General features: G+C 37.5%; 1 protein-coding gene across 4 annotated transcripts in view; it reads right to left on the bottom strand.

Annotated features, from left to right (window-relative positions):
* Positions 1–18122, bottom strand: part of PPP1R13B (protein phosphatase 1 regulatory subunit 13B) — a 73059-nt gene extending 54937 nt beyond the window's left edge. For 2 of the 4 annotated variants that reach the window (XM_032981629.2, XM_032981633.2), the window contains exon 1: positions 17843–18122. In XM_032981629.2, coding sequence (XP_032837520.2) covers positions 17843–17851 — 9 coding nt within the window. In that variant the 5' untranslated portion in view covers positions 17852–18122. The remainder of the gene's footprint in view (positions 1–17842) is intronic. The other 2 variants (XM_032981634.2, XM_032981635.2) reach the window with 1 other exon arrangement.
* Positions 18123–18178: the final 56 nt, after the last annotated feature.

Raw genomic sequence — 18178 nt, 5'->3', positions numbered from 1 at the left:
CACATTTCCTTACATCCTCCTCACATCCAAGCTGTACAAACTTCGAGTCAGGCCCAGTGATGCCTTTTGACTGTATTAGTAAAATTCACAAAGGTAATGCAACCATCAGACTTCAGTTTGCAAAGAATACAAAAATGTGTAAAGTTTTCTGCCAAAATGCAGACTTGTGAAACCAATAGCATGTTTCCTACTACACTTTCAAATTTGAAGCCAGCTGCCTCCATATGGTCTGCAAAAGAATTCACAAAATTGAGAGCAAGTCTCAGACACTAAAAATATATAGCATTCAGCTATGGGCTACAAACAAACATTAAAACCATAGATTTCACTGGAGATAAGCATTGATAAGGTTACTAAAAAATACAAACAAATTAATACTATTAAAATCTGAAAATTTAATGTCGCATAAATGTACTTTAACTACACTTATCTCACAAAGGCATTTTTTGCATAAGCTCATACACTAATTGCATTAACTTGCTGTTTTGCAATCACTGAAAGAAAAAAAAATAAATTGATCCACCTTCATCAGGCTCTGCACTAGGCAACCTGCCTACAGAAAACAAAACCAGGAGAAAAAAAAAGCCTTGTCAGACAGTAGTTATACCAACAGACCTAGTGATGGGGTATAAAATTACTTCCCTTGCTAGTACACAGGAACCACTTTAATTAAAAACCAACTCCTCTTACAAAAATGTGGAAGCACAGCATTAAAAGAAAACCTCAACCAAGATCCTCCTACATTTTTATATGGCCTACATGTATGCAATGTCTTAAAGAACAGATAAAAACCATGAACTTTGAGGATTGTTGCCTGGGCCCTCCAGTAAATGAGCTTTGATTTACAGCAGGTGTTCAACAGGATTCAAACTATTTCAGAAACCTACACCTACTTGGTATTTATTTACTTAAGCGATACATATGACACTTCCTTGATCTTTATTACTGAAAGATAAAAAGCTACAGCATCAACTGTAGATCTGGAACTTGAAGTCTTACTGTTCCAGTGGCAGGCTTTTTGTAGGGCAGAGAAATAAGCCAACATTTTTGCCACAGGAAGGAAACAGCAACTATCATCATGTATTTAAATATGTTCAACTAAGCAAGATAGACCTACAGATTATTAAATGAAAGGTATTGTAGTAGTTAATTGGAAGGCTTCCAGAAATTAGGAAAACAACAGCAAATAAAAGTTCACCTGTATAAACAACACAAGCAACCCACAGACCTGAATGGGTGTTCTACACGCTGTGAGGAGCAACAGATGAATAGGGCTAAGAAAAAAAACCAACTGACCTAACAAATGTTAACTTTCTAGCATCTGCCTAAGATAGAAAAGCAACGTGATCATTTAAACGTTATAATCCTCTATCAAATTTTAGACTATCCTTTGTTATATTAGAAGTCACAGTCAATCCAGGGTATTAAACCACTGCCAGTTCTCCAGACATTATCTTTATAGAAGCTGTTGTTTGTTTGTCACAACATTGGAATGCCTTCTTTTAGATTCAGATGGTTCTGTTAAAAGCAAGCAGGAGCTCAAATTTGGATAAATTAATTTAAAAGATGGGCAGTAAACTTGTGGCTACATAAGAGAAAATAGCTATAGCTGAAAAGGGACAAGTTAAAAGAATAAAAGAGGTTGCACTACAAATAAAACTATTCATTTAAAAGGAAATCTGTCCAAGTGCAATATTTAATGTCATTAGCTAAAACAACACAGCCTGAAGTTAGAGGAATCTGTTAAACATGCCTCTTGTGATGTTTTCTAGTGGAAAATGTATTTTGGCACTTGCTACAGAATGAGTTCAACATCCCTGCATCGTATTATCTGTTGGCTTGATTCCTAAATTGCTACATCTGGAGAAACAGCAAGAGATCTTGTTGCTCCTTGATGCAAATAATTCTACCAAAGGACTGTCAAGACACCAGTTACCAGAACACTGAGATAATTCTAGGTACACCGACAAGTTCTTGCAGAGCAGATTTCTCCATTAGGTAACAAACATTAAATTACAAACAAAGAGATTTTCATTCTTTCCAGAACAAGGCTCTGAAATTGTGTTTTGTTTCACTGTTTAAGAGACTGTGGGCTGTATGCTATGTTGATGATATACACAACTATTATTAAAAAGTGGAAATTGGAGTCTCTTCTTGAAAGACTTGCTGCTGCTCTTCTCTTCTGAGTCAGTTCAGGGGACAGTAAGATTCCAGATCAAACCAGTAGCTACATTGGTGCAGCCATCTTTCCTGAAGTTCATCTGTCCGTTAACTCTGACATCTCTATTTTGATAAAATGTAAACGTGATGTCCACAGTTGTGCTATTCTTCACATCTCCAAGCCAGGGTCCTCCAAACCAAATGGTTCAGAGTTAAGTGGGGAACACCAGTACAGCATCAGATGAGGCCCCATACCCCCAAGGAAGAGGAGGAAGGAATCACTATGGCATTACAGCTGCATCTCATTGTACAAGATCACAAACACAACTTCGTTCTAATGTTCTGAGGTCCAAATCTTTCAAATCTGTCAAGGTAACCAGCATGTCATACATCAAATGCGTGGCAAGCTTGAAACAACAGTCCTAAAATATTAACTGCCCATTTCAACAGCTGATGAGATATTAATAATATGTTAAAAAATACTATTAATTGTTTTGCTTTCCAAATCTTTACAGAAGACATGTTGCTGAAGAACAATGCAATGGTAGTGCTGCAAAAATTGCAGTAAAATCGGGTGACCTGGCAATAAATTAAAAACAAAACTAAATGAATCTAAGATGACTCAGCTTCAGAGATCATTTTATTATATAATAATCTCAGTTTTCCAGTCAGGAAAAAAATAGTTGTATTCACCAAAAGGAAAGGTTTAAAAAAACAAACAAACTACCAAACCAAAAAAACCCACACACAAACCCAAACCAAAAAAACCATACACCACACACACAAAACCCCCTAAAATCCCAAACCCTACAAAACAGGGCACTCACCCTTCCCCCAAGACTCAAGAACCAGATGACAGATAAGAAACACAAGAAGTTGAGTATTTTACTTTTATTGGGTGGGGGATATGGGAAGAAGTCCTATACAAGATTTTTGCATACTGGGATTAACAATACTGTAATTTGCTTTAAAAGAAAGCTCATTCTGACAACACAAGGCAAAACTGAAGAGCAGGGTTAAGCAAGAGGTTTTGAGTTAATTTTCCTGAAAGACAACTTAATCTTTAAAATCCACATGAAAAAAAAAAGTGTCCCACATAATTTGTATCACAGAACTGAGTGTTCTCAAATTATTAAAAATATTTTGGCCAGGGCTAAAGGAAAGGGAGGTGCTGATGTTTCTACAGTCTTGTGTTCGACCTTGTCAACAGCTACAGCAAAGTCATCCAACATCCACAGAATTCCAGAAAAGCCTGACCTACCTCCTGCACTGAAAATAATCTAATCAAAAAAGTATAGGATACAAAGACAGACATTTGTGTCTTTTCATTTACAACTTTTCAACAAAAGAAAACACAAAAAACAACAAAAAGACAAAACCACAAAACAAACCCAACCAACTAACATAGTACTTCTACTAAAGACATTGTGCTTTTTGTCCATTAATAAAGGTGATTTGCAGCACCAAACATCACCTTTTCATTTTACAAACAAGGAACAACTTTTATGAAATCTACTGACACTCATCCATATGTAATGCTGCAACTGGAATCAATGCTACTCTTTCTTTTTATCGTCAGCAGAGTGAAAGAAGAAGGGACTGCCACTGCCTTCTCCCACTGTGTGGAAAGTACTAGCAAAATACTGATTGTTTGGTGTATTGCTTTCAGGGAACACCAACCATTCAATCTTAGATGAAATCTTAGCTGGCTTGGCAAAAAACATAAAAATGAAAAAGGGAATACATTCTTTGGGATTCAACAGGCAGTCCACAGAGTTTTCATTCCATCAGAGTAGAAATTGCACATAATAGAAAATAACTATTTCCAATGCATTTATTCAGTTTTTAAATGGCACATTTAAAAATTAAAAGCTGTTCTGTTTTACTCTCAGATCTCCCCTTTGTCTGAATCAAAGCCAATAACACTGACTAAAAAAAAAAATAAAAAACTTATGCAAAGGAAAATTAAAATTTCAGACGTTTCATATACAGAAGAAACCTATATAAGGCAATAATATCTGATCTTCAAGAAAAATCCCACATACCCACACTCAAACCCATTATAAGGATACACTTTTCAGTTTTACAAAAAAAAAAAATCCCTAAATGCTTAATTTTACAGCAAATAAACAAAAAGCAATGTAATCCCACCTTCTTTTTTGTAATTCTGTCCTTTGTCCAGTTTTTAGAGTTAAGTCCAGTCTTTTCTGGTAGCCAAGATTTCTCTTTTGATGTTTTTATAATATTCTGAAGAACCATCCTTAAAATATTCTTCATGTGGACAGTTGTAAATAGCAGTGAATATAAAAATATTGTGTAGAGTTAAAACCTAAGAACAGTTTCTGTGCAACTACTACAGTGAAAAACTACTTAAATGGAGTATTTTTGGTCTACTGGCATATGAATTCAAACAGTAATGACGAGGAGTGATAAGATGTTCTAAAGAAACAAGACAGGCCACAGTTGTGACAGGAACAAGATAGGCTAGATCAAGTTTCACCTAATTAGGCAAGGTTGCAGTAAGGGAGTTTTGCTACCCTCTCATTGTGCAATAGTAATCTTTGTTTGCTATTATAATACTGACAAACAGTAAGTATTCACCTTAAATAAATATACATATAAGTCTCTGACTATCTCAAAAGAGATAGAAGTGATTTTCCTTTTGAAGGGGGCAATGATATAAGCAGAAGTTCCAAGAGCAAATGATCCTAACCATCAAGAGACATTTCTGTGACACACTTTCTGAAATCAGGAAGATGTTTTAAAAAGAGCAACTATCTTAAAACAAACAACAACAAATCCATGTATTTATGCCTAAAATTACTATAGTTCAGGCACTACTCCATTCTTGGCAAAGTCTGTCTTCTTGCTGGATGTAATTCAAGCAGCAGAGAATACACAGTGGTAAACTACGATTGCTTCTTCATGTGAAGGGACAGCGAATGTTTATCATCATTCCTGTCAACACTATAGAGGATCCAGAGCAGGGAACAGACAGAGATGGCACCAATAGTGCATCTAGCTCTTACTCTGAAATTGCAAGAGCAAAGCATACTCTCCTTCCCAATCCATTCCTTTAATAGAGAAAGAGGAGAGAAACAGTGAGCAAGTGACCAAAGGGGGTGAAAAAAAAAAAAAAGAAAAACAAAATAAAAAAATCCAACCCATACTATGAGAGAGAGATCAACAGAACCTGAACAACCCATCTCTCAAAACAGAGTTATGAGCTACATTTTCTGTGTAGCACCTTACACATTAACTGCAGGGAAGGAAAACTAAAGGGTTCTCAGCTTCATTTGTGAGCTGCAGGATTGTTATATTACCCTTCCCTAAAAGCAGCAGCAGAGAAGGAAAAGCTACTAAGAGACTGTATTTAGCCTGCTTCAACATTCAGAAATAGTACTGTCCTCCCTTAATGCATTTTGTCAGTAACAAAAACATTCTGATCCCATGCCATATTCCTTCCTCCTCAGCAAACATGTATTGTGTTGAGAGGTTTATTGAAAATATAATTGATAGAATCATTTCAGACTTATAAAATGCTGAAACTCAAAAAACTTTAACCTGTTAGCAACTGAGAACATTTTGAATAAATAAGAAACTGGAGGCTATTTCTTAAAAGGGAAGGGTTGTTTTGCTTTTGAAAGAATGGAAATGTCTAATCTGGTTGTTCTCCAAAACCAGATTGTATCTTTATCTGCCAGAAAAACAAACTGTATCACATGAATAAATATTGGAGAGGAAAAGCTGGGCCTATATTAACACATCTTGTGCCACTCTTTGAACTAACTATAGCTACTACCTGAGTTCTTCTAAAGAAACTCCAAAACTTATAAAAGCCTTACAAAAGTATACAGAAAGGTCCAAAACTAACACCTGACATCCCTGTTGGATAATTGGGTTCTTTCAAAAAAAGATTATGAACTAAAATAAACATGTGTCACTGAACTTCCCTTTTATCTTGTCATCCTCCCTTCTGAAATAACTGAAAACACCTGTGTGTAGTTTGTTAAATTGGATAAATAATAAAACAATACAAACACAGTGTAGCCCCTTACTTTCTCTCATATAGTCTGTAGACGCACTGTCTCCATATTGAATATCTAGATCCAGTGGAGTTATTTGGCTGACTGATTTATAACTGTTACTGTTAGGCAGGTAAATATGAATCTAGGATATATGTAGAGAGATAAGGATACCACAACTTCTGGTTGCTTAATATATTATCAGCCTCAAAATCCTAAATTAAAGAAACAAGAGGATTTTCCTCCCAAGAATGTAAAGAGGTTTTGAATGCTCTAAATGAAGGAGGTGAGGTACATGCAGTATTTCATATACATAAGGTATGATCCTGTATTAAATGTAAAAATGATGTAAGATCCAAGAGGGCTGGGCCTGTGTGACAAAGCTCATATTTAACAAATCTATATATCTGCAGATTACATAAAACACACTGTAGGAAAGTAAATGCAGTCTATGACCCTACTAATGCATTTTAACATAAAGATACACATAACCTCTGAAAACCCCATGGATGTAGGAAAAAAAATATAAAGTAAAACTGAAAGTATAATTCCTTAAAATGTACACAACTTTACATCAAATATCTACACAAAATGGAAAAAATACTTAACATAAAACTACAGATTAAAATTGGTGGATGTGAGCAACTAAGAGTACACAGAGAATTAATGGACAAGTATAAAGAAAAGCAAGATTTCAGAAGGAATAAAATACAACACTGCATTCAGGGTATCACTAACTTTAATTTAAATGAATAACTTCTGTTCCATTTTGCTGCTTTATCTCATCCTCTCACTATTTTCACTTCTTTCCTCCTGCTATGTAAGTTATATTGTAAATGCCTAATACGCAAATGTACGATTTATTTATTTTGAACATGCTCAACTACAAATACGCACCATTGGACAGAGGCCCTCTAAGCTAAGCTTTTCCACATTTGTGGAAAATTAATTTAAACAAACACCTTAAGATTACTTCCATATCAAAATTAACTTATTGTAATTTGCATACCATATAAAGAGTAAAAAAAAAACCAAAAAAACCAAAAACCAAACAAATCAACCAACCAGCTTGTACACTTTCTATATGTTCTTTTTCAGTTTCTCCAGTAAGATCAATTGAAAATCCATGGATCATACTGAGAAAAGTAAAAAAACAAAACAAAACTCCACAATCATCAATCAAATTCTTCACAGGTCATTGTAAATTATTAATACTTAATGAGGCAGATACACAAAGTATGGGGCTGGGGTGTATGAAAGAGATCTTACTAACTTTGAAGGGAATTTACCAAGTGCTGTCCAAATGATAGTAGAAACACAGTAGCATCCCTAAATGCCCAGAATATCAGACTGTTTATTCCAGTATGACTACAAACACTAATATATAAAAACATACACAGTTACACAACAACATTCACATTTTTGCATTCTTTCACATATCTGAAGACATCTTTTCTCACAAGAAAACTGCAGTACTTAACAGAACAAGGAGGATGACTGTGTGACTTTGGTCACCACCTCAGATGGGGAAAGGAACTCAAAAGGTTTATAAAGAAATTCAGACACAATCAGAACACTGTCATCCCTGAGCACTGGAAGAAAAGCGGCTGTGGAGACCTCACTGCTTGAAAAATTTCTCTATCATTTGTGTGATAGTAAGAAAAAGTTGACCAAAAGCTTTTCCCTACTTCTGAAAAAATACAGGCAAGTACGTGCACACTCCAGTTCAACTTTACTTGTAATCTTGTGCCAAGGCTTCTCAGTTCTTCAGAATTCAGAGCGCGAACTGAGCATTATTTGGTAGCTTCAGATGACTGGGGGAAGGGAGCAGCAGTAAATGGGGGTAACCCAGTAATGCATTGAAGACTCAAATCACAAAAATTTGTTAGGTTAAATGAGATAAAATACCCAGCAACACAAAAGTACAACACTAGAAACACTGTGTAGTAAATCCTCTGGTTTAGTGTCTTTTATGTCCCTTAAAGTGCTTTTATCAGACTATAATTCTGTACCGTAAATACAAGAAATCCACTACAAAAAGGGTATCAAAGTAATCTAAAGGTTGGTAAATGTGAAAGTGGCTCAAATTCAGAAGTTCTTTATGTTTAGCCAAAAATAAGCAAAAGCACAGTCGTTGATACAAAAATTAAATTATTTCACTGTAAGTATTTGAGTTAGACTCCAAAATCACACTGAGGTAAACAGAGCAGTTTATAATTCAGACTTTAAACTGATTTAAACCTCCTTCACCATTTTACCTCCTATCAGTGCTACAAAAACAAATACTACTGCACTCCATCATCTGAAAATAAATAAATAAATAAAAATTTGGTGGAGGGGGGGTGGCATTGCAATTTAACAGACTTGAAACTAATCTGTTTCAATGTAATGTTTTTATGGCATATTCCCATATCCAACAAGCTCTTGCTGAAGTGGTGATGGTAAATGCACTGCACTGTTAACACACCGAGAAGCTATTCAGAAAAAGGACTGAGAAGATTTCCAAGTGACATGGGCTAGAATAGACACCCATCCATGTGATACGGTTTTAAATAACTGCATTGATACTGACATGGTTTAGAAGTGTAAAGGAGGTCAACCATTACAGATCTTTTTTCCACTATCAGAAGTATATGACTCAGACTTACAGCTAGAATATTCTGAAATTTCGGTAATTTGGGACAATAAAGCAGTACGTAAGGAAATTAAGCATCAGGCATGCTGAGACATTCAGAGCTGCATGCAGAGATGAAGCTGCATTCAGAGATGAGTTTCATAGTTTATTTTTAAAAGACACTGTTTCAAGAATTCAGTCATCTCCCAGACTGTACATACAGTCCAACTGTTTGGAGCCTGAATAGCAATTAACCCATTTGATACTCCGCAAAATTATCCAAAATTTCAATTCTAATAACTTGCTGTTTTTAAATACACAGCAGGACAATCTAACCACTTCTCTGCTGATGTATCTGAATAGGAACTTCAAACACTAAGAATCCTGTTTGACTATTTCTAAGTATATATTTGACTAAGCTAAGTATCTGACATACCCATGTTATCTCACGTTATCTTAAATTATCTTACAGGATTTGTAAGAAATAGCTGTTGATTCATAGATGCTAGTACTTTCTCAGATGCCCAAACAATAAGTTAGCTAAGCTGTCAGTGGGTAACTTACAGTTTCAGGCAAGTAATCACTAGTGGAACTGTTTAAACTTATTAGAGATACTAGTTTCCTGTGCAGCCCACATCAAAACACAGTATATGCTTCTGGCTTTTACATTCTCTCTACAAAATGCTAACAGCCTGCCAATCATTTTACAGACATCAATTATACCATATCAATGTACAAGTATTCTCTCCTTATTCTGTATCTTTTCAAAGGAAGTAATTGAGATTTATTAAAGACATATTATGACAATGTTTTGAATTTAAGTAATTTGAAAACCCCTATCTTTGGCGAGATGGGATAAATTCAGGTGAGATTCTGACCAACACACTGATTAAGATTTTACAAGATAGCCAGATACACTTTCTGAAGCCTGGGGTTTGTTATTGTTGTTGGTTTTGTTTGTTTATTTTTGGTTTTGTTTTTTTTTTTTTTTAAGTACTAAGCATGGGGGGAGGAGGAGGTAGAAAAAAAAAAAGGTTGAACTATGCTGAAAGTACCAGAAGTATATTGAAGTATTCACCTTCGGAACAGGAATAAGAATGCCAACAGGTGCAGCATTGTCTTGAATGATAAATCAGACAAATTGCAGTAGGAAACAGGATTAAAAAAGGATTTTCTCATGCAAACACACATTTAAAGTATGTCTCCTCAACTTAAATTGTACCTGTTATTCTAAGCTAAGATTTAACCCAGTTTCTCTGAGAAATTAAAAAAATATTTTTATGCAGTTAAGTCTGTACTTAATGGCTATGGTAAACTTCGCTCGTCTCAAACCACCCTATTTCTTTCCCTTTAAACATCAGAGAGCAATGCAGGCAATACTTTCCTTCACATGTTAATAATGCAGCACTGTCCACTGCTTTTTTCATCTAATACTATAATACTCAACAATTCTCAGCTATTCACCTTACTGGGTCTGGACAGATAACATTCTGGTTTTCAGTAAAGTCAGGTCTGCTGGTCTCGAAGTGTCAAAAATTGGCTCCCAAGCGAGTAGAATATAGGATTAATTCAGAAGCCGGTCAATGAATCTACTGAGTTTATGTGCTTGGGGTCAACCCCTGGGATTTGGGGTTGGAAAAATTCTCCTAGATCAGCCCGGCAGAGACCTTAGGCACTGCAGTTTTCTTGTTTTGATTTCAGAGAGCAGGGAAGTTACTCTTCATTGCCTCTTGGGACAAGGATTACATACCAAAATCACCTAGATATATCTCACCATATTCATTCACCACCATGGAGCTGTTTCGGGCTGAAAAATCCCAACAACCTAAACCGATAAAACTGATTACATCCTTCCTGCAATCTACGCATTTCTGCCCTTTCTTGTGCTGGTTCCAGTGCTTATCTGACCCTGCACCGAGTTGATTTCAGTGTGCTCAGCTGGCAGAAAAGCATCCTGGAGGGGAAGCAAAAAAAAAAAAAAAAGAAAAAGGCAAACAATCCTGCTGAGTTTGCATACTGAAACAGCTCAGCACAGAATCAGATAAATACCACAGCCAATACAAGAGAGGGGGCAGCAGGGAGGCAGGACTACAGCAGCCCTTGCAGCTACAGCAGTTTCACCTACACAGAAGTGGAGCCTCAGTTTCCCCCATTTTCAATTTATAAACAATACTTTAGTCACGTGAAAGCTGAAATCTTTTTGTCAAACAAAGTAGACACAAGGATAAATAGATTAAATACAGTGTCTGCAACATATGCAAGTTTAGATTAGATTGCTTCCTGCTGATTTTAGAATTCCTTAAATAAAATAGTTTTATAGCTACAGTCTCCTCACACATAAATAGAATTCTGCTGCTAAGCAAAGCAATGAATTGGAAACTAAAAAAATCTTAATTGTACTTCCACTACTGAACAACTAGGCTAAATTACACTGTGAATCTTAGAGAATAAGGAAATAATGGGCAGAAATAAAAAGGAATGCAATACTGCAAAGTGGGGGTAAAAATGATGGCAGACTAGCAACTTCCACTTAAGTTTTAGTTTCAGGGAAAATGTGAAGTGTTAATGGATACCCAATAAAGATGTGAAAACTGGTGAAACCATAATTTATCTCTAAAGTAACAATGTTACTGCACTGCAGAGATCTTTAGTTTCATTTCACTGTTTTACTCACCTGCTAAATAACCAGAGAACAAAATTTGAAATATGTCACCTGTGGTACAGAGCTCCACAATAAACTAAACTGAATAAACAAAAATACTGAAAGAGAGAGATTCCACTTCCCTATCCCCTTCTCCATTACCAATCTCAGCCAAGCAGTCTGCTCCCTCCTGTACCAACACGGACGATACAAGAGTCACAGTGTAAGATGATGTAATGCACTACCCTAGCAAAATATACATATATATGTGTGTATGTGTGTGTACATGTAAGTTTTCAGCATTCTTTGGACACAACTATTTTTTACATTTTTAGTCTCCTGAATCAGTTCACTGAGACAAGCAGTGCATTCCATTCAAAGCAAATGGTGGGAATGAGCAGCAAGGAAGAGGAAACGGAGCCTCTTCCACCAGCCACAGGAAATGGTTAACCCAGCTCATCCCCCATTGTGAAACCTCAGCCCTGGAAGGAATTCAGTTGCTCCAACATCCTACTGCACCACAGTGATAAACCTGAACTCTCCAATACAAGCAAGATTATAGGTACTTGCTTTTAAGTAAGATTTAAGAAAATGAAGAAAGTGATCTAAAATATATAGGTAAAGTGACTGAAAATTGACCTTCAAAACAGTTCTCCACTAAGCAGTTCATATTCTTGCTTGTCCTTTGAGGTATTATAGAACTTATGCTGTGCCCTCCTGGTACCATTGTTGCTTTTGACACACAAATCTACTTCTGAAGGATGGTATCTATTATTCCAAAACATAATTCTATTTTCATCACAAAAAATTGCTTTCAGAAGCTCAAAACACTGAGTACATTTCACAGATATATTGCCTAATACATTAGTGATTATTACATGCTTCCAAGTTTAATTGAATCTAATGACAGACTTCCAAACTACCAGAAAAATATACCAACCTGAATTGTTAAAATTAGTATTTTTACAATATTTATTTACTTCAAAATCTTGTAACTTAAGAATCAGTGAGACAAAGAATTCAAGACAGACAGAAAAGCTGTTCATAAGTGAAGAAAGATTTCAAAAATATCTGCAATCACCTAATAATATAATTTTTCAATTAAAAAAAAAAAAAAAATCTCACTTTGCTGGGGTCTGACACAAGCCCAAGAATGATTCTCCTATATCCCAGGCTAGCATATTCAGCTAGAGTTGAAGTATTTTTAGCTGTCCTGTGCTAGTAATTAATGTATGGTAATACTAAGCTTTTAATTTAGACAAACACATAAGACTTGTAAATTCGAACAGTGAGTCATGACGGAAAGGGAACAAGACACTCTCCCCTCACCCCCAATTAGGCAATAATTTGTTTGCTTTTTCAAACCTCCATTCTCAACAATTATTTTTTATTTTTGAAGATGCCTCCAGCTTATAAGGACAAAAAAATTAGATCTAAAACCCCCTGAACATTTAAAAAGATAATAAATGTGAGCTTTGATTTCACACCAAACTTGGATTTGTTAGATTAACACAACTCCAGCTGGTGGAATGAAATTTTGTTGTCAAATAAACACCTCTTGTCTCTAAAGTCTGCCGTGGGCAACAATCTCATCTGTATTAATATATGAAGAGAAACTAATAGAGTATATTTTCCCTCAAAATTTTTTTATATGTTTTATTAGAATTCACATGTATCTATTAAATATATTTAGAATATTCTATTATCAGAGTAACTTATGAACAGTACTTTTCATTGATGTGGTGAATTTCTGTCATCCTAAAAAAACAGTGACATGATCCAAAAAAACATGAAGTGACCTTTAAGCTTTGTTGCAATAAATAACTTCATTAATAATGGCTGATAAACTTGCAAATTATTCTCTACAGCCAGTTCAGATTTATTCAACAAACAAGGATGATATTAGTATAGCTGATAACTACACAGCTCTGAATTAATTGCAATATATTTTATCTCAAGATCACTCAAAATTCCTAACGTTAATTTAAGTGTATTAAAGTGACACATCTTCCTTTAGACTCCTACAATGTAGAACTGTATTATTAGTGACCATCCTAAGGGAAGAGAACAGTGTACACTGACTTGAAAATATTTTGGTTTTAAATTAGAAATAAGCAATGGCTACTTTGGATATTTTGGGAAAAGTTTTAGACTGGATATATGCAAGTGTATACTCATTAAAAAAAGAAATAATAAAATCAGCCACCAAAAAAACAAAACAAAACAAAAAAACCCAACAAAACAAAAAAACAAAACAAAAAACCCCTCTTCCTTAATTCACCTGGAAGATAGCTTAATTCAAAAATAACTACTGCAGATACCCATCTTTTGTTTGTGTTTTATCAGTCATGTTATCTGTCTTCCATTGGTCAGGAACATACGTAGCAATTAAGATTATTAATGCACACTGTAATACTCGAGATCCACTTGTATATTGTCTAGTGTAACATAAAATATGCATCAGTCATGGTCATCTTTGGAGAAGAGTTGCAGTGTCATACAAAATTAACTAGACAAAAAAAAAAAAATCACTAAACAGTCTCCAAACTTACCACTCTCACTTCTATTAAAACAACAAACACAATGACCAGATCCTACACATAGAAACAGATGCATCCACAAGTCTTTGACTGTAAGCCTTGCACAAAGTCCCACAAAATCCCTCTTAGATGTGCTCAAAAATGTGAATGCTGGCTGCAACCTCACTGATATTCTTTTCTCCCAATTAAATTAAAGGCAAAGCCAGAAAAGCTCTGCACCAATACATTCTAGGGGAATGTGCAATACTAACTATTCCTCCTAAAAGATTCAGTCCATCATGATTTCTTACACTGCACCCACCATCACCTCTCTTCTTACTTGACTGAAGGTGTACAGACTCCACATAGTTCTGTGCCTTTGGCATGATATGTTACCTTATGTATGCTGTAAAATGACAATACACAAAATTTAGGTAAAAAATAGGAAGTGTAATACTCTTCTCAGCTGTAGCAGTTCCTTCTTCTACTGTATCTTCTCTTAAGCAGGAAAAGATTGCTCCTCAGAAGTGGCTTTTTCTTGTCTGCACCCTACTGTCCAAGGAATATGGCTAATACTTGTCAGCAGAGGCAATTTTGGAACTACTATTCAAGAAGAAAAAAAATTATTTGCATTCTTTAAGGAAAAATTTCCAAGACTCTTCCAAAACCAAGATCTGAAGTGCCACCATCACCCCCCCCCCCCCCCAAGAAGATAATTAAGGTCCTCCAAATAGGTTATAGATTATGTGGCAGAAAGAAGAGCTACATCCACAATATTTTTTCAAGCAAAATATAACTGTGGCTGGTTTAACCCAAAGGATTTCACGTTTGAAAGGATATCACAGAGTTCTGGGTTTGCATATTTTAATCTTAGAATGCAATAAATACTAACCTATTTTTCAGTGAAAAAAAAATGACTATATTCAAGGCATACTTATAGCAACTCTTTTAGTAAGTTCCTCAGTAGAGGTGATATTCAGTGTAGCATCATAAGCTCATCATACACATGGCCCTTATGTCCTGAAGGCAATGAAAGAATTTATGATGGATGTGCCTTGTTAGCAAAGCAAAAAACAACGGGTGAGAAAAGTGCAGTCCACATCATTATTACTTCCTGAAGCCCAACTGTGTTCAGGACCAAGAATAGAGTTATTTTTATATTTTTCAAAAACAAAGTAGAATAAGCATTATATGGAAAGGATGCTAAGGAACAGAGAGGGAGGTATCCTAGTCACAAAAGAAATCATAACTGATAAAAGTTACGATTATATCAAAAAATGATACTTCTCTCAGAAGTAACCCCGTTCCCCATGTGGAAAAAAAAAATAAAAAAATCACCACTGACAAAACACAGGAAAAGAGGGAAACAGGTAATTCCATTCTCTATGCTTCAATCAGATATGACTTCATTCTTAAAAGTGGTTGTATGGGATGTAAAAAAACTACCAATCCAAAAACGGCCTCAAATCAATTACTTCAAGTCTGATAAATACAAATCTTAAGAAACTAAAATGAAATGTTATCAAACTTTTTTAAGTTGTTGACACAAAACTGTAGTGATACCCACTTGTTATAACAGTTCAAGTCTAGTAGTATTAAAGTACCTTCTCTTGCCATTATATATTTTTGTGAATCATAAAAAAAAAAAAAAAAAAGAAAAAACAGGATCAGGGAGAAAAAAAGCTTCAATGAATTTCATCATGTAAGTTAGATCTCTAGCTTTTCCCTTTTCAGAATACTAAATCAAGTAAAAAACCCCAAAACATTTGATCCAGTTCTACAACCATATGTTCACATTATTTTGATATTATATGATGATTTTTCCAGTAAATGGGGTTGTTTTTTTTCATCCTTGCAGTCCAGAAATATAATAGATGGGAATGAGAAACTGCAAGACTAAAGGCACTGTCACAGCGTCCATTTCAATACACGTATTCCTGAGTACCTTATGAAACTGTCCATAACAGCATCTAAAAGCTCTTCAGAAAAGTAAAATATGTATCATTTTAGGATTCAGACTCAGTAAGCTCTAATCTGCAACATTACTACCATTGTAGCAAGATAATTTGTTTTTATGAAACTTCAGCCATCAGTATTAAAAATGCTTTGAAGCATGTTCCAAAAACACAATAAGAAGTCTGAATCTCGTAACGCCTTCCAAGAAGCACAAACAACAGCTACGTTTAAACAACCATGAAGGTAACAAAAAACACTGCAGAAACACTCAAATAGGTAAAAAAAAATGTAAGTCAATCACCACACTATGGAATTTATGACATTAGCCTGAAACCCTCATGTGGGTTATTAATGGGAAGCAAATGCATTTGTTCTGACTTAGGCTGTCATTGGCATGTTAGGTTTTCAATAGGAATTTTATGAATGTAAAGCATAACCCAAGTTGCGACAGAAGCTGAAAAAGCTGACAATCATCTTGGTTTTGTTTTTACAAGCTAACATCCATATCTTTAAGGAATAAGTCTGTAACTCAGTGAACTTTGTTGCTGGTTTCTAGTGTGCCTAGCACACTTAAATTCCTATACAGTATCGTAGAACATTTTAGTACCTAGCAGTTGGAAGTTAGGGAGCACATCAAGTTAAAAAGCTTGTTATAATACCTGTTTTTTAAACACTACCTGTAGTCTTCAATCTGAAATTTTACATCTAGTTTGAGCTATTTACATCCTCCTCTCAGTCATAAAAAAAAGTTAGAGCAATACAATTTTGTAAAAAATGTCTTTAATCTTCTCACCGAGAAGCATTCTGCTGCAGTGCTTCAGTTGCAAACACTGCAGAGGAACTGTAAATAAAAAGCTCATTTCTATTGGAATTAAAGAAAACATAGGAGATACTCCCGTATATGGAGCATCCCATTAACCACCATCTGAGATCAAATAGAGTTTAAAAGAAATCAACAAAAAGAATGTAATTGTTTATTACTCAGTCTCAAAGCATCCTGTCATAAAACGAACAGTCATCAAGAGCAACTCTCTTCTGACCACTGCATCAGCCCCCAGCGAAAGGGGGAGGGAAAGAGGGGAAGGAAACCGAGAGAGATTCTATCACAGAAGACAATCAAGGTTGTTTGCAGGAAAATTAAATGTTTTATCTTCGATAAATAAGCGACGGTTTCACAAAAGAGGCGGCAGAAACCGAAGAGGGAGACCGCCTTTCCCTCAGAGGTGGGGAGGCTGAAATGAAGCTGCCACCCGCGCCCGCCCGACGAGCGGCCAAAGGGCCAGAGCCGCCCGCCCCGGGACTGCCTGACCCTGCCCCGCTCCCGGGCGGCCAAAAACCCGCGCTGGGAAGGGGAAAAACAAACAAACAAACAAACATAATAACACACACCCCACTCACGCAAACACAGAAAACCCACCCACGCGTCACGCCGGGCCTCGCCGGCCGATACCCGGACGGCGAAACCCGCGCTCGCCGCTGCCCCTCGCCGGAACTGCCGCGGGCGCAGGAGGGCGCCGGGGAAGGAGCCGCCGGGCTGAGCCTGGGGGGACGCGGCCCTCGACCTGTCACGGTCGGGGCAGCGTCGAGAGCGGCTGGGCCGGCGGAGGGGAGCGGCAGCCCCTCGCTGAGGGGAGAAGCGGGAGGAGGTCGTGTGTGTGCGTGTGTGTGCGTGTGTGTGTGTGTGTGTCCCCTCACCCCAGGTAGCCAGGGACGGCGGCCCCACCCCCGGCGGGGAGCCCGACGGCGGCTCCGCAGCACCGTCGCCCTCAGCCGCCGGCTGGCCGGGGCACACGGCGGGGATGACGGCGGCGCCGCGCACTCCATCCGCCGCCGGCCCCGCAGGAAAAGGCGAGGCGTCCCACCGCCCGGCAGAGCGGCGCCGGGCCGGGAAGGCGACGACGCGAACTCAGCCCCTTGTCCCACTCACCGGCATCATCTCGGCAGCCACCCCCCAGCCAGCCCCGCCGAGGCTGCCGCCGTCGCCGCTGCCGCGCCGTGCCGGGCCTCTCCCGCCGCCGCCTCTCACCGCGGAGGACGCCGAGCTCGCCCTGGCGGCTGTGACAGGTGCCTCCCGCCCGCCTCGCTCCCCACAGCGGGCGGAAGGAAGAAGTGAAGGCGGCGGCGGCCGAGCTCCCAGCCCCCTTCCTCCTCCTCCTCCTCCTCAGCGCGGCAGCGGCCTCCCTGCCTTCCCTGCCTCCTTCCCTCAGGCGCTTCCTGCTCCGCTCCGCCCGCGCCGCCCAGCCAGGGGTTAACAGCCGCCGCG

The sequence above is a fragment of the Tyto alba genome, unplaced genomic scaffold, assembly GCF_018691265.1.
Source record: "Tyto alba isolate M040663 unplaced genomic scaffold, T.alba_DEE_v4.0 Super-Scaffold_29, whole genome shotgun sequence".
NCBI lineage: Eukaryota > Metazoa > Chordata > Aves > Strigiformes > Tytonidae > Tyto > Tyto alba.
The sequence above is the reverse complement of the archived record's forward strand: the minus strand, read 5'-3'. Positions and strand labels throughout refer to the sequence as shown.